Genomic DNA, 22212 nt, shown 5'->3' with positions numbered 1-22212 from the left:
CAATGTACACATTTTGCCTTCCGTGCCTACCTCAGCTACACTGGATTTTATATTTTCTTTGTTTGATTACACTTCAATGAACATTAGGGAAAAGGAAATGCGTTTATTTCCAATAAATATATAAAGTTTTATTAAACCTTTTTTTCTATTACTGACTAAAAAAACAAAACAAACGTGAACATAATTATTATAACCACTGTCTTGGCCTCCCTTCACTGGCTCCCTGTGTCTACTGGACATTTTAAGATTGATTTGAAGATTATTTTATTTGCTTTTGAATTATTAAATGGGCTGACCCCTCAGTGTCGATTCTCTGAACCCTACAGCAGTGGGTCCCAAAGTGGGGTCACGGGGACCCCCAGGTGTCCTTGAGAGAGTTCCAGGGGGTCCCCAGCTAAATTATAATTAGGAACCAAAATGGACCCTTATAGGTCTGTAACTCAGAGAGTGTACAAATTGTTTTTGCCAACTGTCCATTTGTACAATCTCAGAGTTAAATTAACTTTGATTTTACAATATACATTGGGGTCCCAGAGATAGAAATGCCATTAAAATGGGGGACCGCAGCCTAATTCAGGGGTCCTTGAAATTAAACTGGTTGAGAATCACTGCTAGAGCCGTACAAATCTTCTCTTATGGGGGTTCCTTGGCATATATTTTCTAATGGGGGTCCGCAGGCTGATGAGTGTCAATTTGGGGGTCCTTGACATGGAAAAGTTTGGCAACCAGCTGCCCTACAATAACTAGAGCTCTGAGATCTGCTGATAAACTACTGCTATTCAAGGCGCACTCAACTAGAAAGAAAACCACAGACGCTGCCCCCAGGCTCTGGAATAACCTGCCCCTCCATATTAGATCTACTCAGTGACAGTCCATCACATTTTTTTGTGTTTTTATTTGTCATTTTGTGTACACGCATATGCTCCGATTGTTTCACCATTTTTGGTCAACTTTAGTTGTTTTAAATGTGCTATAAGAAGACAGTTTGATTTCTGCTACCAACACTGAGAAATGCATGTAAATAAGTGAAAGTTGAGAATTCCGTTTTTTCTTTTCTTTAGAAAACGGAATTCAACATTATTTTGTTGAATCTTATGTCTCTAAATGTGGTGATGAATTGAATACACGGAACCACAATGGACACAACCCCAATAGGGTTTTTTTGTGTTTTCCTTTAGCACCATATTGTATAATCTTCCCATTGTAGGCTACTTTTTTTGCCAACTGTTAATAAAGTATTCAATCAATTTCTTAGTGCTTTATTTCATGAAAAGACTCAAGCTGCAATTTCTTAGGTCTGAGAACAGCAGGAACATAGTGTAGTTTTAGAATGAATGATAAGTCTTTCAACTGTAAAATGGTTGAAAAGTATCATGCGACTGAGCTGTGTGTGTGCGCGCTCGCGCGTGTGTGTGTGTGTGTGTGTGTGTGTGTGAGAGAGTAGGCTAGTATAGAGATGTGAAGGCCCCTTGTAATACCTAAAGACCAAATAGGCCTACTGCATCAAAAACTGAATTGTATTGCTCACCTATCGCTGGCACTGCCTCCGATGACACGTGATTGTGTTCAGCCAATAAATGAAGCCTGCAGTGCAGCCTAGATCCTACCACTAGCTCCCCCCCCCCCCCCATCATGCAAAGCTGTTAGAAACCATAGAGTCAGAAACCAATTTATTTTAAAAAATCTATTATTTTATCTGTAGCGTTTCGCTGAAGCTGTATCTAGATGCAGAAATCGGTGTGTTATTTCATTTAATTTACTCTCAGAGTGTGCATGTTTTTTTTTTTTTTAAGAACGTGACTGAAAGTGCTATGTGAATACATTGCTTGGGTTCCAGTCGCGTCTAGTCTTCAGTACACTCTTGTTTCTCTTCAGATCGTATAAATCTTTCGCCTTTTACTAAAGATTTCCGTGGAGAGGAACATTATGAGTATCAACAAATTTTTTGATGCCCTGCCTCACGGCGGGGCTTCCTCAGTTGTAAAAAGTAAAGTGTCATTGTTTTGGGTGCCCTACCGAGTTCAGAGCTGAGGGTCTTTTCAACCTGCAGTTTGTTCCTGGTCTCGGACAGGAACAAACTGCAGGTTGAAAAGACCCTCAGCTCTGAACTCGGTAGAATCTGCACCTGGCTCGCTGATAACAAACTATCCTTACACCTGGGAAAAACTGAATCCATCCTCTTCGGATCAAATAGTAATCTCAGCAAGGCAGATGTCTTCTTGGTTAGAGTGGGTGACAATATTATCACACGAAAAGATCAAATTACCTACCTAGGTTCCATCCTGGAGGCCAATCTTTCCGGTGATAAAATGGCCACCAACGTAATCAAAAAAGTCAATCAAAGAACAATTTACAATTTACAATTTAGGCATTTAGCAGACGCTCTTAATCCAGAGCGACTTACATTTAAGCAAGAACAAAAGCATGGGAATACATCACATAAAAGCATCTATCATGAAACATGCGTAAGCTAAGAAGGTAACAGTGGAATATCTATATGATGAAGCTATACATACACTATACATAATAAACTATACATATTCACTACTATGCTATACATATGTGCTATACATATGTACTATGCTATGACTATATACAACCTACAATTATAGTGCTGTCTACATAACATGCTATAAGTCTGTGTCAAATGCTATCTAAGCCAACAGAAATGCTATCTAAGGGGTTAGGGTAAGTGCTATGGGCCATGATGGAGTCTGAAAAGGTGGGTTTTCAGGCTACGGCGGAAGATTGGGAGTGATGCTGCAGTTCTGACTGCAATGGGAAGTGCATTCCACAGTTTTGGAGCCAGAACAAGATTCCTTTACAGGATCTCCTCACTGGTCAGCAAAAACACCTTGAAGACCTTAACAGGAGCCCTCGTACAAGGTTTCTTTGACTATGCATCCACCTCTTGGTACCACAGCACCTCAAAGGCCCTTAAAACAAGGCTCCAGACCTCCTAAAACAAACTGGTCAGGCTCCTACTTGGCCTCACCCCCCGAACCCACCTCACCCCTGCCCACTTTGACAGGCTGGGATGGCTTAGGGTCGACGACAGAGTACAGCATCTTGCAATGGGTCTGGTCCACAAGATTCGATACACCACCAAGATACCCATGTACCTGTCTAAATACTTCCTTAATGTAAACGAGGTCCACACCCACAACACCAGAGGGAGTGCAACAAACCATGTACAACCCAGATTCGGCACAAACAAGGGACTAAATTATTTTCGCTCCTATGCCACCAAAATGTGGAACGCCCTACCAACAGTCATTAAGACATGTGAATCCCTTGACTCCTTCAAAACCGCTCTCAAAGGGCACCTACGGATGGCTGCAATTCGAAACTGGCCTCTGTAAAATCTGAATCCCGCGAGTTAAAAAAATGCCTGCAACTGGACATACGTTTTGGACTATATCACTTCACTGGGGCTGTAGATATTTTTATTTCCCCTCATTTTGATGTAAGATAAATGTTCTGGTCGAGGTATTTCTACCAGGTAAGATAAAAACATAACATTAAGTAGGCTACAATATAAAAAGTAACATTAGGTTCCAATATGGTGGCATGTTTTCCAATATGGCTGCCAATAAACTGCATAAATGTACATCTGCTCATCTGCTCATGGTTAATGCACAGTTGGTGATACAAACATGAAATTTGTCACAGATCACCATTATGACACCTTAATTCATAATCAACCTTGGGCCACACAGAATTACAATTTTTTTTCAAAAGAGAAGCCTGTTTTCAATAACACTTTGCTGGGGCTGAATCTTTGATTTCCCCCTAATTTTGATATGACAGAATATGTTCTGGCGGTATTTCTACCAGGTAAGATAAAAACATAACATTAAGTTCCAATATGGTGGCATGTTTTCCAATATGGCTGCCGATAAATTGCATAACTGTACTACTCATGGTTCATGGCTCATGGTTAATCCACAGTTGGTGATACAAGCATGACATTTGGCACAGATCACCTTTATACCACCCTAATTGGTAATCAACATCGGGCCATGCATAATTCCTCATTTTTTCAAGATGGCCGCCAGGTTTCGCCAGTTGAAATGGGCCTACGTTTTGGACTATATCCTTTTGCTGAGACTATAATTTCAGTTTGATATAAGAGAATATGATCTGGAGGTATTTCTACGAAGTAAGTAAGTAAGTAAATAACATTAGGTTCCAATATGGTGGCATGTTTTCTAATATGGCTGCCGATAAATTGCATGAATGTACATCTGCTCATGGATAATACACAGTTGGTGATACAAGCATGAAATATGGCACAGATCACCTTTATACCACCCTAATTGGTAATCAACCTCGTGCCATGCAGAATCCCTCCATTTGTGAAGATGGCTGACAGGTTTACAAAATCACAAAAGCCCAATTGACAAGTTTTTATTGTGTTATTGCAGTACCAGGGCACACTGGTTGACACTATAGCTGTGATACTCAGCATGGGGTTCAATGCTAATACATTTTATAGTTTATTAAATGCTGTTTAGCTTGCCCCAAATTAAAGTTAAACCGCTGCACCTGAATTGACAGGATGTGCCAGTGCGGGAGAGCCGAGCCAAGGTCCAAAACGTAGGTCCAGTTGCAGCCATTTTGAAAACTGGCGGCCATCTTGACAAATGTAGGATTTCTGTGTGGCCCAAGGTTGATTATGAATTTGGGTGTCATGAAGGTGATCTGTGCTAAATTTCATGTTTGTACCACCAACTGTGCATTAACCATGAGCAGATGTACATTTATGCAGTTTATTGACGGCCATATTGGAAAACATGCCGCCACATTGAAACCTAAAGTTAATTTGATCTTACTTGGTAGAAATACCTCCAGAACATATTCTCTTATATCAAAATGATGGTGAAATCAAAAATGTACAGCCCTAGTAGACCTGTGTAGGTCCAATTGCAAACCGGCGGCCATCTTGAAAAATTGTGGAATTCTGCGTGGCCCGAGGTTGATTATCAATTAGGGACATATGAAGGTCATCTGTGCCAAATTTCATGCTTTTATCACCAACTGAACTATCATGTCAATTTCCCGCTACAACGTCAGCTTCAGGGTAGGGTCGCTCAGTGTGGGCACTCTGCACACCCGGTGCGCAGCGCACTGGATTTTCGAACGACAACGCACTGAGTGCACTGAATAAACGAACGACAAGAGAGAGGCGCATTTCAGTTCAGGGCGCATTTCCGAATGCACCCTTCATGTCAAGGACCCCCAACTTCACATGTATTAGCCTGTGGGCTGCCAGGGACCCCATAAGAGAAGACTTTTACGGCTCTAGCAGTGATTCTAATTTCAAGGACTGTTTTGATGAATTGAACATGGTGGACCCTCTTGTAAACAAGTGTAATGCTTAATTGGGTCGTCCACTCACAGTTTACAGTCTTTGTATTGATTTTGTGCTTGAAATGTACTGTAATTCTGCAAACTGCTAATAAATATTTCAATCAATCAATCAATCATCACAGTAGTTCTCAGTTTGACCCTCCGGAACAGCAGGGGGCGGCAATTAGCTAATTGTGAGCCCAGCTGCTTCCCGTAGTAACTGAACTCGCATCCCAGCTCCATACAACAATAACAAAAGTCAACATGGTTGTGAAGAAGAAGAAAGCCTCTGGTCAGTTTATAAACCTTTAATGATTTTATTTTGCATATCATTTTGCATCATATCATGATTAAATATAAATGTTGATTCTGCGTATGGAGATAATGATGAGGCTGTTTGTGTTTTATCCGTTAACACAGTGGAGCTGTGTGATGCTTAGCCCTCGATACGCTCATTCTGTAGCTCCTACAGTATGAGCGTAGGGACTGAGGGACCGCATCGGGTGATGCTAAGCTAATGTAACCGCGGTAAGCTTAAGTTGCCTACGGCAACTAAAGCTAATGTGTGCGAATCGCAGGGGTCCCAAACCTTTTCATATCAAGAAGCCCCAAATTGACACTAAATTAGCCCGCGGACCCCCATTTGAAAAGATACGCCAGGGACCCCCTCCTAGCACCTTTCGGGACCCTCGGCTACCTTTTCTGAATTTTGGACGGTACCCCATAAGAGAAGATTTTTACGGCTCTAGCAGTGATTCTCAACCATTATTTCTAACTCTGGGACCCCCAATTTATATTGTAAAATCAATATGTGTTTATTTAACTCTCAGTTACAGATAAGGGTCCATTTGGTTCCTAACTATCATTTAGCTCATGGGGACCCCCAGGAACTCACTCAAGGACCCCTGCCCTGTGGGTCCCCGGACCCCACTTTGGGAATTAACCACTGGCATATCGTATGTAGCGTGCGTGCTTGAGTGTTATATGAGGAACACATGCTTTTGAAACTGTTGTAAATACCGGTATTCAAGCCTGGGTGGCTTTGTTGGTTCCCAAACAATATTTATAGGCTATATATTTTCTCTATGGGAAAAATGAATGTGCTTTAGCCTACTGCTTTCAATCTGTGACACCAGAAAATGGCCGCCCTATCAGTTTAACCAGTAACCACATTATTGCTCGATTGGTTGATTGAATATTTTATTAACAGTTTGCAAGAAAAAGCACAGGAAAGTACAGTTCAATACAAGGTCTGCTAAGAGTATTTATAACCCAAGAGAGCACTATATGGTTTGTTTCCATTGGGGTCCCCCATATTCAATTAATTTGAACATCATCTATTTTCAAAAGAATCTTGAAAATCATGTGAGATATTTGGATATATGTGAAACATTGCACGGGGGTCCCTGGCTGGCCGACACAAGACAATCTTTCACAACCACACTGGAACACAACATTTAGGAAACAAGCCCAAAATAGCAAACTTTAGTTTAGAAACCAGTGTTTGCCATGTCTGCTTATTATAAGCACTGGGTTGGGGTGGGTTTCTTGTAAAGTTGCATGTACATAGATATTGGTGGTTGTGGCCTTTGTGTTGTGTTTTTTGTGGGGGCTTGTCTCTAAAGTGTAGTTGCTTATTTGGGCTTGCTTCGCAATATTTATTAAACCACTGGTTCATAAGCAGAAAGACGGGGCGTCGCACACCGAAGGATGAATGAGGCTCTTTGGATGCAAAAAATTGTCTTTACTTTGAAAAAGTACAAAAAGTGACATGGTGAAAATATAGTGGCACAGAGTGGCACATTTTGGTCCTCAGACCATCAACAACGCAAAGACTCTCGCAAAGCACACTGCCCCGGGCAGCGCATCCCCGCGCCTCCGCCTCCCAGTTCTTCTGCGTGTGTATAGTGTCGACACACGCAGAGATGACAGATCAGAATCTCACACACACTCGAGTGAGACAGAGTTTTGGTATGGAATGAATAAAGTTGAACATAATATTATAATTAGGCCTGCATCGCATTGCCTAAAACACTGAATTATATAAGGACCGCAGTTGGAAAAAGCCTGCCGCTGGCTCCCATGCATTTGTTGAAGAGACATCTTTCTACATTTTCAAATTATATTGTTATTAACTTATTATGCTTAAATTATCGGTTTGGTTAAATCGCTGAATCCCGTGGATAAAGTACAGTAGGCTATGTAGTATGTACATATAACTACAGGCATTAATAACTACAGACATTAATATAGTTTACCGCATTATGTACAATTATATAGCCTACATTTACATTTGTAAATGGGTCAATACAAAAACTGCCACGAGGATGAAACCAGAAAAGCACTAAGACTTCTTTACATCAGGTATAAAGTAAAAGGAAAACGTGACAACTGTATGGAAAAAGGGGCAGAAGAACTGGGAGGCGGAGGCGTGGGGGTGCGCTGCCCGGGACAGTGTGCTTTGCGAGTCTTTGCATCAACAACACTTTGATCCCTCTTCCACTGGTTGGTTCCCGGTTCAGTTCTTTGTGGTTCTTTGTCCATGAGCCAGAGCTCCAAAATTGGAACGTTAATTATGAATTTAGTGGGCAAAACCATACCTATATTAGATTGTTATCACAATGAAACTTCCCCAGTTGATTACTTACACGAAGACAATGATTTATATTGTATTGCAAATTTAAAATGCATTCATCCTTTCTGCTGTGGTAGCCCCGTCTTTTTGCTTATGGACTTGAATTTCAGACTGGCCTCTTCACACCTGAGCGCCTTGTTCAAAAATTGGCCGCTTGTTTCTCTTGCAAAATCTGGCAACACTGGTTTTGATCCTGCCATTATGTTTCTAAAAGTTACGATGAAAGACCTAAGGATGACTTGAGTCTAATGTATATGGAAACGAGAACGTGAACATTTTGATTCCAATGAAATGTAAATGTTATTTATTTCTTCATGCATCATTAAATAGTCCCCTTCCTTCCCTCTCCCCAGAAGACCTCCATAATAAAAGAGGGACTCGGGCCAAGAGGTGCACTATGAAAAAAGGAAAGCCTGTTGAAACCGGTGAGTAAATGTAGCCTATAGTATTAGTATATACCATATGTTTGGGGGTACTTACAAGAGATGGGAACCGTTAGGATTTTAACGATTCCATAATCCCCCCCCCACACCCCCCCCCCCCTCTCTCTCTCTCTCTCTCTCTCTCTCTCCTGTCATTCATTATACAATAAGGTGGTTCTCTGATTAGTATACTACAGCAAAAAATATTATTATATAACACTATTATTACAACTTGTACAACTATTATTTCAACGTAGCCAGTACCACAATATACTCCTGTAATTATGTGCAGTTCACTACATGCGCATGTGGTCGTGTGCACATGCACAGTCGGGCATACATCCATGCGCACGCATGCCATGCACGCTGACATTCTGAATGAATGTTGCTAATTTCTGCGTTGAATTGATTCATTCAATAGTCTTCCTTTCCCTCTCTGTAGAAGAGCTTCCTACTAAAAGAGGGACTCAGGCCAGGAGGTGTACTATGAGAAAAGGAAAGCCTGTTGAACTTGAAACCGGCGGTGAGTCAGGGCAAAAGGGGGGGGGGGGGGGGCTGCTTGGATTAACGCAAGCGGGTACAGCTGAGGGCTGATTTGTGATTTCACCCAACACCTATGCTCTGTTGGAGACCCCTCCTTAGACTCAGAGGGACACTTCAGTGACTTCACCCTTCTTTCCAAAAAATATATGTTATTGACGTTTAGAAGATTTAGAACATTTCCTGCGGTCTTTGTGTGTGTAATATCATGTGGTTTTAGATATTTTAGATTTTCTACTGGGCTCACTTACTTCCTGGACTGCATCAAGGACTGTCTAAAGACATTGACATATATGTTTTAACAAAAAGGGTGAAGTGTCCCTTTTTAAAGTCGACGTGCTACCAGTGTACCATCACCTTTGCATGAAATGATTGCACTGCATTTGCATGCTCAGTTCCCTCTGGCAGGGGCGTGCACAGACATTTAGAGGGGCAGGTGCTCAAGTGAAAAAAGGGCACCTTGTGCAGCGTGTGGAACCGTCCGGTTGCCTTAATAGTGATAGATTTATAGATTTTGGGGCATAAATAATATATTAAAAGCTTTATTTTATCAAGAATTGATCAATGTCACCATGGTCCACATACTGTACACTGTACATTTCTATCCAGAGGGCAAGGGCAGGTGATGCTCTAGCACCCCCTAGTGTCTATCTGTGCATGCCACTGCACTCTCGTGTAAAGTGCAACCACACTTATAAGCGACTTTGGCCTTGTTTTCCTGTACAGTTTCTTGTAAATATTGGTAGTTGCAGGTTGTGCCCCTGGGCGGGAACCCCTTTTGCTGTTTTAAGCATTATGTTATACTTTAGCTATTGAAAAATAGCAGATCTACAAGCTCATAGCGTGGCACCGAGTGCCGCGCTACAAGCTTGTAGGTCTGCTATTTTTTTTTTATCGTGAAAATGTGGCCCAAATGTTTGAATATATATTCTTTCAGAGCGAACGTTTTTAACTAAACTCTTTGCTTCTGGAACAACATATTTTCAGATGGGGCTCGACGGGCGATTGCATATATTTTTGGGGGTCCTTGACATGAAAAACTGTCAGGATTTAGAAGGCTAAATGGGTTAATGTATCTGCGGCCGCCGGCCCGTCATGGTCATACCAATACAAATATATTTAGTTATTTTCATTGTTTTGAACAAGGTTGTAGGTATTGTGTTGTTTGTTACAACTTCCAAGAGAAAGTGATGTCAGCTGAGTATTAATATTAACCACTTACTTTCTTCACCTGTGATAATCTCTTCATTATATTTTCTCTTCACCTGTGATAATCTCTTCATTATATGTTCTCTTCACATTTTGTGAATGAAGCCTCATTTTGTAACTTCATCATTAATCACAATGTTTTTTTGTTCATTTAGTTTTGGCCTTATAGATAGACGTTCATTTTTTTACTGTTTCCTTCATTGTTAAACTAGTCATGTAGTCTGTTACAAAATAACATGGTAAATGTTTCAAAATATTACTTACATTTTTAGCTTGCCGGCCCTTGGACTTTTGGAATTTTGCTGAGTGGCCCCTGAGCCATGTAAAGTTGAGTAGACCTTATGGAAAACGAGAACTTCCCCTGTTGTAGTGAACATTTTGATTCCAATAAAATAAGTGTTGATTTTGAGAGCACATTTTGATTTTAGTGTTGTTGACTAAATATCATAAGATTTTAGTCGACTAGATCTACAGTTGATTTAGTCGATTAAAATGTAATTTGGCGGGCCTTAATGCCGTCGTAATTACTGATTTTACACTTGCTGAAAATAGCTGATCTATAATCTCACAATGCGTCGCAAAATGACTTGTACTGGATCTCTTGTCCACTAGTCCCTTCCTAACATTTTAGTCTAGTTTTTATTTGTTGACAAAATTGACAATATATCTATAGTCTTAGTTTTTGTCATCATAGCTTAGTTTTCATTTAGTTTCTATTTCATTTAGTCGAAATCAACACTGCCCTACTCCAGGCCTAGAAGACCTTCATAATAAAAGTCTCGTTCCCTCTCCCTAGAAGACCTTCATAATAAAAGTCTCCTTCCATCTCCCTAGAAGACCTTCATAATAAAAGTCTCCTTCCCTCCCCCTAGAAGACCTTCAGAATAAAAGTATCCTTCCCTCTCCCTAGAAGACCTTCATAATAAAAGTCTCCTTCCCTCTCCCTAGAAGACCTTCATAATAAAAGTCTCCTTCCCTCCCCCTAGAATACCTTCAGAATAAAAGTATCCTTCCCTCTCCGTAGAAGACCTTCAGAATAAAAGTCTCCTTCCCTCTCCCTAGAAGACCTTCATAATAAAAGTATCCTTCCCCCTCTGTAGAAGACCTTCAGAATAAAAGAGGGCCTCGGGCCAGCAGGTGTACCATGAGAAAAGCAAAGCCTGTTGAAGCCGGTGAGTAAACGACGTAGCAATTGTGAGATTACATGGTTTATTGCCAATAGAGAACAGTAAACGTGCATTTGGCAGCAAGTAGCAGCATAGAAGCGATGGTTAAAAGAGAAATGTTTTAGAAACATTATATGACACTCTGTCCTATATTACATCGCGTAGACTTCAGGTTATCTATTCTGCAGCTTTGGGAAGGAATCTTAGCGCAGAACAGCTGTTTCCGCCTTCACGCTCTGCAGCTCGAAAAGTATGACACATATCGTGCTGGTGCATGTCCGGCCCACGCCGCCTACTGACGAAATCCCGTAAAGTGAACAATTACAAGTAGACGCTGTTGGGGCAAAAGCCGGTGCTGAGGTTTTGTGGAAAATGAGGAGGCAATTTAAGACAAGTCGTGTGGCGTGTGAGGCAGGCCAACCTAACCTCTCCTCACATTCTACCTAGCCGGCACAGAATGTAGTATAGAGAGGAGATGTCAAAATAGTCTCCTTTCCCTCTCCATAGAAGACCTTCAGAATAAAAGAGGGACTCGAGCCAGGAGGTGTACTGTGAGAAAAGGAAAGCCTATTGAAACCGGTGAGTAAAGGTAGCCTATATTTTGGGGGGTACTTACTTACACCTTGGGTCTATCCACTTTTGCCCCCCAAAGTATTCTCTCTGTTCTACAGTATTACACCAGGCAGTATTTATTGTATAAGCTTAAGCTCATTTGCAGCTTATTTGTAGCCGGTATCAACCGATTCCGATATAATACATTATTATATAATATTTATATGCGAGTCGGAGTGCAAAGCCATTAACACAATCAGCGCCGGCATTCCTTCAAAATAGAAGCTCTGGGGTGCCGGAAAGACACGGACGCTTTTACTCTGTAAAGCCCCTTCTGTTCCGGAAAAAAATGAAATGTTTTTTTGCTTGCTTACCTTGCTGTCGTTTCCATAATATCGCTAAATAATCCATCGCGTTCATAGAAGTCAGAAAGGAAGAGCTTAGTATATCCATCAGATCAAAACCACGGAGAGCTCCCTGGGTTAGGAGATACGATGCATTCTTTCTGCAGTGGTAAACAGGGAAGTGACCGGACCGCGCATGAACGAAAAGCGAAGCGTATGGTGGCCTTGGGAGTCCAACTAAAACATTTTAAAAAGGAAAAAAATCAGAATATTCGTTTGATATCATTGAAGATGCGCTAGGACGTGTACACATGTCATAGCACCTCGTCGGTTGGATTTCTTATGACGTGTGGGCACGTCGGGTGGACTGAACCGGTAAATGGCCACATTGCTATCAATATGGGTGAAAATAATTAGGATTATTTTGAGACCGATACATTTTTATGGCCGATTTCGATATTCTATCGATTATATCGTTTGTCTCTACTCGTAAGAGCTTCTTCCCCATTTCAGGATGGGTAAATCTGTGCTGCTCGGTATGTACACCTCATGGTCCACTGAGGGAAGACGTGTTGTGAATGGAACGTGCATTCAGCCCGGCTTGACCAAGACTGGCTCGATCTAGTCACTCCTTCTCAGCCTGGCTTGGTGTTCGTGGGGCGGAACAAACCAGGCCACACTGCGGAGACTTGGTCAAACCTGGATTTATAAGTTCTATCCGGGATGGTTTAATTCTGCCAGTGGTGAAACGGGCCCCTGTTATCCTATAGTTTCAAACACAGGCAGAAACAAAGCTCAAGTTTAGCACCCCTTTATCTCAATCAAATCAATGAATACAGACAGGTTAAACGGTGAGGATAATGAATGGATCACGTTTGAACCGCAAGTCGCGTCTCGCACACGCTTATTGTCTCGAGTAGTTCCGTGGTCTCCAAACAAAGTTACTCCAAAAGATCCTTCCTGAACGTAAAAGTTATTCCCAAGCAAAGGAAATCCAAAATAAATGTCATCCACATAAGGTCTCGAGCCTCTTCAAATAGCGAGCACAATCGTTCCTGTAGCCTTTTAAACTATTCATTTAGCTAATAATGAACTAACTAATCCAGGTCCCTTCTTGTAGACTCCCTTTTTCGTTTCTCGCTCTCGTCAAGTCTACCTGGCCGGGCCGGTAGACTCCGCCTTCTTTAGGAGCGTCGGTCTATCCCCCGATCCGTGTCAATCACATCAGATCAAAACGTGAACGTATTCTTTTAAACCCCTCCAATAATAACAAAATCACAAGTTAGACATCACAGAAGACATATTAGGACCTAACCCTTGACGGATGGCGTTACCTTAGACTTATTACATAATACAGCATGCACTTTTAAATGCTGTTAAAGTGTCAGCGCTATACAACCTCATGCAAGTGCGAGCGTGTTAGCACATGCACTCTGACATTCTGAACTTAATGTTGTTACTAATTCCTGCTTTGATCTGATTTGTTTCCTTCCCTCTCCATCCCTAGAAGCCCTTCATAATAAAAGTTTCCTTCCCTCTTCATCCATAGAAGCCCTTCATAATAAAAGAGGGACTCAGGCCAGAAGGGGTGTGAGAAAAGGAAAGCCTGTTGAAACCGGTAAGTCAGGGCAAAGGGGTTGGGGGGGGGGGGGGGGGGGGGGGGGGGCTGGGGGGTAGCTTTTTGCTCTCTGGCGTGTGTGTGAGGGTTTTATTTTTTTTAGAGTAATAATACATGTTGGGTTCAACTGGCAGCACCACACCATGTAGTCACAATTAATAATCATTCTATGGTATGATACTGACACTTCATTCAAGTTTTATTTATTCTCAAAATTACACTGAGTAATCAAACTCATTTTCAGTGACGGCGAGTAATACAATCGCACAAAAAACATCACAATACATCAGAAGATCAGGAAAAGAAAAACAAAAGGTATACATGTGAATTACATGAACAAAAAAAGCTAAAACTAAAACAAATTTCAAAACGATCTAAAAACAGTTGCATATTGTGGGGTCTGTATGCTCACCAAGGTTTTAAAAACGATGCAAGGGTACCAATGTGGTCAATTTTAATGTATTGTGTAGGTCGTTCCATGTATTAGGGCCACAGAAGCTAAAGGCAGATTTACCTAGTTCAGAGTTAGCTTTTGGTACTTTGAATTTGGGGAAATTACTTGACCGGGTGTGGTACCCCTTTTGCAACCAGATCTTATTTTAATGATGTGTAGGACACAAGAAACACATTCCTGTTTTTTTAAATATTTTAGTCATGACATGAGTGACGCCATGTCCTTGACCAAAATGTGTCAATAATGTTACTATGACCATCTCAATAAGCAGCCATCTGACCATTCAGTTTGGTTTGATGTCTAAACAGTCTCCTTCCTTCTCTCTCCGTAGAAGACCTTCATAACAAAATGGGGACTCGGGCCAAGAGGGCCGGACCACGGGCCGGACCACGGGCCAAGCCACGGGCCAAGCCTGTTGAAACCGGTGAGTCAGAGGGGGGACAGGGGGAGGTGGGGGTGCCGATACCAGCATTTTAATTGCAGTATCGGCAGCTTTTCCGATAGTGGGTATCTAGTGACGGGGCGGCAACTGGTTTAGTGTCAAAGAGAATTTAAACTGCGAACATGGCATTTTGGATTTGAAGCAGATGAAAGTGGTGAGAAAATAGAAAAGAAAAACAACAACTGTAACGGTAAAAAACCCCCAAAAAAAAAACAGTTTGACAAATATTATTTATTTATTATTTTGATGTTAATGTTTAGATGAAGGAAAGTGAAGCTTGTGAGAAATCAAGTGTGACTCACTGTCACTGTCCTTCATGCACTGTAATTATATTCCTGAGTGAAGTGTGACACCAAGTGGTTTAATGTGGTAATAACACTCCGGTCAAGTATCAGGATTATTATCAAAATGGTTTGACAGAAGTGAACCTTTCAAGCCTGTTTTCTCAACTCGCTGTTTCTCTGCAAGACATTACTCTATAAACTGGTGGGTCAAACTGAACAACCAATATGTCAATTTGAAGCTATGATTCCCTGCTTTCATATGACACGAAAATGAATAATAATCCAATGACAGGCTGTAACGACTCACCTAGTCTGGACTGTTATTGCAAGGTGATAAAATGCCAAAGGGTGTTTATTACTCTCTGTGGCATACACAATAATGGAAAACAATATATTTACATATGGAATTACTATACCTTGGCTTTAACAAACATACAAGACACACGGAGCAACTCAGGGAAATAAACAAAGGCACACTAACCTGACAAACAAAAATAAAGAAGCAATAGTACCCTACTATTGCCATACTCTAATTTAATCTAACAAATATGTACAAAAAGCAGGCTTTCCGTGGCCCGGTGCTCAGACAATGACATATCGAATTACTAAAGGATTATAGCATCAAACAGGGTTTACTAAATAGACAATTCATTATAGAAACTCTAGCCATGATGTTGTTACTACTCCGTGCATGCTCTCTTTGCACGGAGGGCGCACTGTCACCAGCCTACTCCACTCTGGAGATCAGCTCTTGGACAGCGGCCGGGAATGAAGTCCTCAGGACGACTTTATGCGCACTGTGCGCACCAACACAGACCCCAGACACAGACCTATAGGCCTGCGGCCGTAACACAGGCTCCTATGCACGGTGGGTCACATATTGTCAGAGAGAGAGAGTACATGAAAATATGAGAATGGGGGGGGGGGGGGGGGGTTGCCTTTATTGATAGATATGGAAACGGGTAGAGAGATGGAAGGGAAGACACACAGCAAAGTTCGTCGGGATCGGGACTCGAACCTGCGACACACTCACTGTCATGCTGGATTTACCAGCCAAGGTGCCTGGACCGCGAATCCAAAACTAAAGACGTGGCCAATAAACACATCTTTATATTGGACTCAGAACTTTGTACGGTATATATATGATGACATAACCGTCTGCCTTTTTCACTGAATGTGTTGCAGTTTCCATGGATGTAGCTACAGACCAGCCTCATGAGGACCTGTCTCCACTTCCCCCAGCAGCTCAGGCTGTCTCCATCAACAGCTCTTCAGGTAGAACTCTCTCCGACTGTTCTGAGATACTCGCAATTATTTTTGAATAACCAGTCAATCGTTTCTGTTGTTCCAAAATGATGATTTGACTATTTCCACTATGGAAAAGGTTTAAAAAAATATATTATTGCGTCTGTGATTTCTTTGTATATTTAAATGATCTTCCCTGTGCAATTTGTGATTACAACTAGCCTAAAAGGTAAAGGGAAATACAAATTGTAACGTTCCAATGTTCCATGCAAAAAACCCACAATCAAAGCGTTATTTAATCACAATTATTTGAGTGACAAATAATCATCAACTTAAATGTGTAATCGTGGCAGTACTACCTCTGACACACGCATCAAGGTCACTGGATGTATATGTGTTTCTTCTTGAACATGTAACATAACCTTGCACTAACTAACCCCTGCAGCACAGTTGGAGTAGGTCAGTCAGGGGTGGGCAACTTTGACAATCGAGAGAGCCACTATATTTCCACACTCACTCCAGAGGGCCACTATATTTCCACACTCACTCCAGAGGGCCACTATATTTCCACACTCACTCCAGAGGGCCACTATAGTTCCACACTCACTCCAGAGGGCCACTATATTTCCACACTCACTCCAGAGGGCCACTAATTTTCCGTTCACTCCAGAGGGCCACTATTTTTCCGTTCACTCCAGAGGGCCACTATTTTTCCGTTCACTCCAGAGGGCCACATTGCATATTACTGTCTGGTGTTTTGATGTTGAGATTATTCATTATAGGACGCAGAGAATAATAATAATAAGCTACTAGTGTGTGCGGCCACTTATTTTTTCTTCTTAAGACTACCTTTTAGATTATTTACTTAACAGCACGGCTTGTTAGTCTTAGTCATTTATCAAATAAGTCCTTACTATTAAAGTCCTAATTCAATTCATTCCAGACCAGTGTGTGAAGTCCAGACTGCAGGTGAAGATGACCTATCCAAATCCAGACACTGCTGTTTGTGTCAAGGAGGAACCTGAAGAGCACTGCGACCTCAGTAAGTTTCATGCTGTCTCTCTCTCTTTCTTTCCGTTTTTCTGTTGTTGTTTTGTATTGTATAAGTTATTAGGGCGGTGGTGGCTCAGGGGTAGAGTGGCTTCCAGTTCGAACCCGGGCTCCCCCAGAGTTGGTGTCGAAGTGTCCTTGAGCAAGACACTGGACGCCTAATTGCTCCTGATGTGCTGGTTGGTACCTTGCATGGTTTCCGCCGCCATCGGTATATGAATGTGTGTGTGTGAATGGGTGAATGTAATGCACAATCTATGTAAAGTACCTTGGATAAAGGTGCTATATAAATGCACCATTTACCATTTTATTGTGTTAACATACTGTAAGGAAGTTGACATCATGTTAGATGTTTTTGATGAACATGTGAAATGCATCACGATTCGCTGAAATGCACGCGTTGGGAGCATCAGAAATAATGGATTAATATTATTATGATGTTATTTTCCTTGTTTTAGTGGGTCAGCAAGGGACAACGGCAGTGGAACAGGCGCCACAGGACGACCACGGGCCACTGAGTGAAGGCAGTGACATCGAGGATCTGGACGGCAGTTATTCTGAGTACGAGTATGAAACTCCTGCCGGACCACTCGCAGAGAACCGGTGGCTGAGAGTCGTGATCGTCAAAGACGAAGAGGAGGACGTCGGTGAGTTCCAAGCGGACTGGAAGACCGATAATTACCACCCGCGCACCAAGAGGGAGTTTAACCGCCCGCCGGGGGTGAAGGTCGAACTGCCGGACAATGCGACGCCGCTGGATGTCTTTTCTAAGATGTTCACCGAGACGCTGTTTCTGCGACTCGTGACGGAAACAAACGTGTACGCAGATCAACGCAGGAGCGAAACGGAAGAACCGTCCAGAGACTCCAGGGGAAAGTGGACACCCGTTACCGTGATGGAAATGAAGACTTTCATCGGGCTGTGCATCGCCATGGGGATTCTCAAGCTGCCAGCCAGGAGAGACTACTGGCGACAAACTAAAGGGCTTTTCCAAACCAATTTACCCCAAGTCATGTCACGGGACAGGTTCACCATGATTTGGAGGTAATACAAATCATATTTTGTTTGATGAGGATGATTATAAACGATTATGATCATAAATGATGACGATATTAATAGTAATAGTAATGACGTGTTCCTTCCACACGCTACGTCCGGCCGGGAAAACTCTCCCCTGAAAAGAAGCAGCTTGGACTCCTCATGCATAGAAGGAAGCATGAGGTCTGTCCGTCCAAACTATTTCATGCCAAGGACCCCCAGAATTATCTGTATTTGGCCGCCGACCTCCATCTGAAAATATGTTGTTCCAGGGACCTCCCAGAAGCAAAGTTTTGAGTTGAAAACGTTCGCTCTGAAAGAATATATATTCAAAGATTTGCGCCACATTTTCGCGACTTTAAAAAAATAGCAGACCAGAGCTTGTAGATCTGCTATTTTTCAATAGTATAACATAATGCTTAAAACACCAAAAGGGGTTCCCGCCCAGATTGAGTTAAGCAATGTATGTCATATATGGTTTCATCAACATACATGTGTGAATATCTCTGTGTAATTTCAGGTATCTCCACCTACAAGATAACCACGCAGATGACGTAGACCGCTCGGACAAGCTGTGGAAGATGCGATGGTTTCTCGACTACCTCTCCTGTCAATACCAGTCACTCTATGAAGTGAACGGCTCTGTGACAATAGATGAGACCATGGTGAAATACAAGGGAAGACTCGACTTCTGTCGGTATCTCCCCCACAAACAAGCAAAACAGGGCGTCAAGGTGTGGGTCCTGGCAGAGAGCTCCACCGGCTATGTCGCAAACTTCCAGGTCTGCACAGCAAGCCGTGTGTGGAAACAGGAGAAGGCCTTGGCTCACAATGTTGTCATGGATCTTGCCAGGCCGTACTATGGCTCTCATCTGTCCGTTTTCATGGACAACTACTACTCGGGGGTGGAGCTTTTCCAGGAGATGACGAGACACGGACTGAACGCCTGCGGCGATGTTCGTTCTAACAGATGCGGCCTCCTAAAGGACCAAACGACCGAGAGCGCTTGGTTGGGTAAACCCGAAATCAGAGTGGCTCAGATGGATGAACTCACACTCTGTGTCTGGCAGGACGACGCCAAGACCCTCATGGTGCTTTCCAATTACCACGATCCCACCGAGAAGAGCTCTGTGAAGAGAAAGAAGGCCGGGTCCAACCACACCGAGCTTGTGGTGCCGGCATGCATCGCCGACTACCAGAAGCACATAAAAGGCGTGGATTTGCTGGAGCAGATGGTTGGATATTACCAGTTCCACCATCGCTCGCAGAAATGGTGGAGGAGGCTCTTTTTCTTCTTCCTGTCCGTCACGTGCTACAATGGCTACGTTGCTGCAAAGAGTGCGGGGGGGAAACCGTTCACGGTCAAGTACAAAGGTTACAAGGACTGGCTGGAGGACCTGGCGCAGGAGCTCACCGTGCCGGTGACAACGAGGCGTCCTCCTCTGCGCACCTCGGCACCCGAGGGACTCCCCGCGGATCAGCACGACTTCGCGAAAATCTTTGACAAGAGAAAGCTTTGCAAGCAGTGTGTGACGGAGAGGTACGGCACCGACACGCGCGTCACTGCTACTGTCTACGGCTGCAGGCAGTGCAACGAGGCGTTGCACGTGGAGTGCTTTGGCAAACACGTCCGTCGATTTGAGTAGCATGGCGATGGCATACTGTACTACAACTTGAGGTTGGGGTCCTTTAGGATCTTACCGATTTCATTTTAATGGTCCGATTCCTTCTTAACGGTTCCCTTTTAACGATTACTGTATTTTAAGAAATGATCCAGAATGCCGCAGCACGCTTGGTCTTCAACCAGGCAAACATGTACTGCCCTCACCGAGTACAAAACTCTGACGTTGGCCTACAAAGCAACCAAAGGTATGGCACCCCCAATGTCCCATATCTTCAAAGCCTGATGCAACCACACAACCCCTCCCGCTCACTCGGATCAGCTGACACAGGGAAGCTGGCAGAATCTTGCCTAAAACGTCCAGGACAACGCTCCACACGTCCCAGACTCTTCTCCCTTCTTGCTCCCAAACCGTGGAACAAACTCCCCAATGCAATTAGAACTGCAGACTCACTCCCATTCCTCTGCCATAAGACTCACCTCTTCAAAACGGTAACCGGAAACACTCACCCCAAAACATACTTGCCCCCATTTCTTCCGCAGATCGCTCGTATTTGCTGAGGTCGACTCGGAATGAGTTTAGGTTTAGGCATAGTTTTACTGAGGTTACATTTGGGAATAAGGTTAGTTTTACCGAGGTTACGTTTAGGTATACCCGGTGGCGACCGTTTCCGACGACGCCGGATTAGACTCGGGCCGAGGCGAGCGTTTTTTGGGGCTAGCGTTCTTGTATTCCTCTCCACCTTAGCCTTGACGACTTTAAAATGTAATTTTGATAGCATGTTCTGTAGACAGATGTAAGGTTCATTTGTTGACAAATAGTAGTTTCAATGTACAGATTACATAATCTTTGATATTATACTGTTTAGGCTGATTATATGTTTTTTGATAGCAATTACTATGGATTTCATGTATTACCTCGCATTTAGCTTGCTTACTGTAAATCGCTCTGGATTAAGAAATGCCTAAATTGTAAATTGTAAAATGTATATAATTTTGGCCTTCAATTATTCAATTATACATACAGTATTGCGTACATATTATTGCAGTGCCAGTGGTTCTCAATGTGATGTCCAGGGACCCTCTGAGTTACTTGATGGGGGTTCCAAGTGGACCCTTAAGGCCTATTCATAGTTGAGGTTTCGGACCTCTTCACCAGAACGGTGGTTTTGATGAAGGTGCTCATCAATAGTCCATCACCGTGCTCATATCTCCTACCCTCCATGGCCAACGCGTATATCGCCCCGCCTGCCTCTGATTGGCCTACCGACACTGCCCGTCTTTCCTGTCCTCCGAGATGCAAGGGAACTCCGTGGTGGGAAATAATACAAGTACAAGAGAATGGCAACACGCAACAGTAACTTGTAACTTTAATTTTTGTAGAAGAGACAATATTGTTAATTGTGCCGTTTGCTTTGATTGAATAATTGATTGTTGTTTTCCTAATTAAAGTGTTAGTGTTGATTATCGTGTATTAATCTAATTATAGTAAACTAATACTATTGTACTAAAAAAGATAACGATCAAGGGAAAAGATGAATAATGTTTCATGTTTACACATGCATACAAATAAACAGGCCAACGGCATAAACAACATTAAAATATTGTATATGTATATACTATAGTTAGCCTCTTAAAAATAAAAGTTACTGTTGCGCTTTGCCAAGCTGTCATTCTCTTGTATTATATAATGGTACTTGTATTATTTATTTCCCACCACGGAGTAACCTCGCATCCAGCATGCATCTTCCACCTCGGAGGAAACTCTGGTAAGGCTGGCAGTGTCGGTAGGCCAATCGGAGGCAGGCGAGGCGTTACCATGTCTATGCTCGGACATAGAAAAGATATACGCATGGCCAACAACACTAACTCAAATTCGTCCATTGCTTTCTCTCTACTGCCTATCTGCCTCTATTCTATTCCTTTCTGGTCCTTTTCTGTTTATTTCCTATTCCGTTTATGTCGCTGTATCTATTATTTCATTCCTTTTCTTCTCTCGTTCTCAAGCTGGCTGCTGCTCTGAGTAAAAACAGAAGAGAAGAGCCGGGGAGAGCGGTGGATTGCGCTTCACCGCGGCTCAGTGACCTCATGTTGTAGTTTTCGGTGATAGCGGTGGTCACCTAAAAACGGAGACTTTGGACTATTAAATAGGCCTTTACAGGCCAGTAACTCTGAGAGAGTGTAGCCTGCACATGGACCCGTGTGTACACTCTGAGTTATGGTGGGTCTTCTTGAAATGA

At 42.7% G+C, this 22212-nt stretch overlaps 1 protein-coding gene across 2 annotated transcripts; it reads left to right on the top strand.

Annotated features, from left to right (window-relative positions):
- Positions 1-5601: 5601 nt before the first annotated feature.
- LOC310878552 (piggyBac transposable element-derived protein 5-like) lies at positions 5602-21354 on the top strand. 2 transcript variants are annotated; one of them, XM_083792890.1, is made up of 11 exons: positions 5602-5644; positions 8341-8412; positions 8852-8932; positions 11259-11330; positions 11832-11903; positions 13770-13838; positions 14624-14716; positions 16204-16293; positions 17207-17305; positions 17772-18357; positions 18872-21354. In XM_083792890.1, the coding sequence occupies exons 1-11, from the start codon at positions 5617-5619 to the stop codon at positions 19995-19997; spliced, it is 2388 nt and encodes a 795-aa protein (XP_083649016.1). In that variant the 5' UTR covers positions 5602-5616; the 3' UTR covers positions 19998-21354. The 2 variants fall into 2 exon arrangements, with proteins under 2 accessions (XP_083649016.1, XP_083649015.1); XM_083792889.1 differs by having other exon boundaries at positions 13728-13838.
- The last annotated feature ends 858 nt before the right edge of the window (positions 21355-22212 follow it).

Source organism: Protomyctophum parallelum, assembly GCF_964188405.1.
Source record: "Protomyctophum parallelum genome assembly, chromosome: 20".
Classification (NCBI taxonomy): Eukaryota; Metazoa; Chordata; class Actinopteri; order Myctophiformes; family Myctophidae; genus Protomyctophum; species Protomyctophum parallelum.
The sequence above is the reverse complement of the archived record's forward strand: the minus strand, read 5'-3'. Positions and strand labels throughout refer to the sequence as shown.

Excerpts from the sequence above, each read along its gene's own strand:
- LOC310878552 (XM_083792889.1), top strand. The coding sequence starts at position 5,617 with ATGGTTGTGAAGAAGAAGAAAGCCTCTG. Across the intron at positions 11,904-13,727 it reads AGGAAAGCCTATTGAAACCG|AAGCCCTTCATAATAAAAGT; the intron begins GTGAGTAAAGGT and ends CTCCATCCCTAG. Across the intron at positions 17,306-17,771 it reads TGAAGAGCACTGCGACCTCA|TGGGTCAGCAAGGGACAACG; the intron begins GTAAGTTTCATG and ends TCCTTGTTTTAG.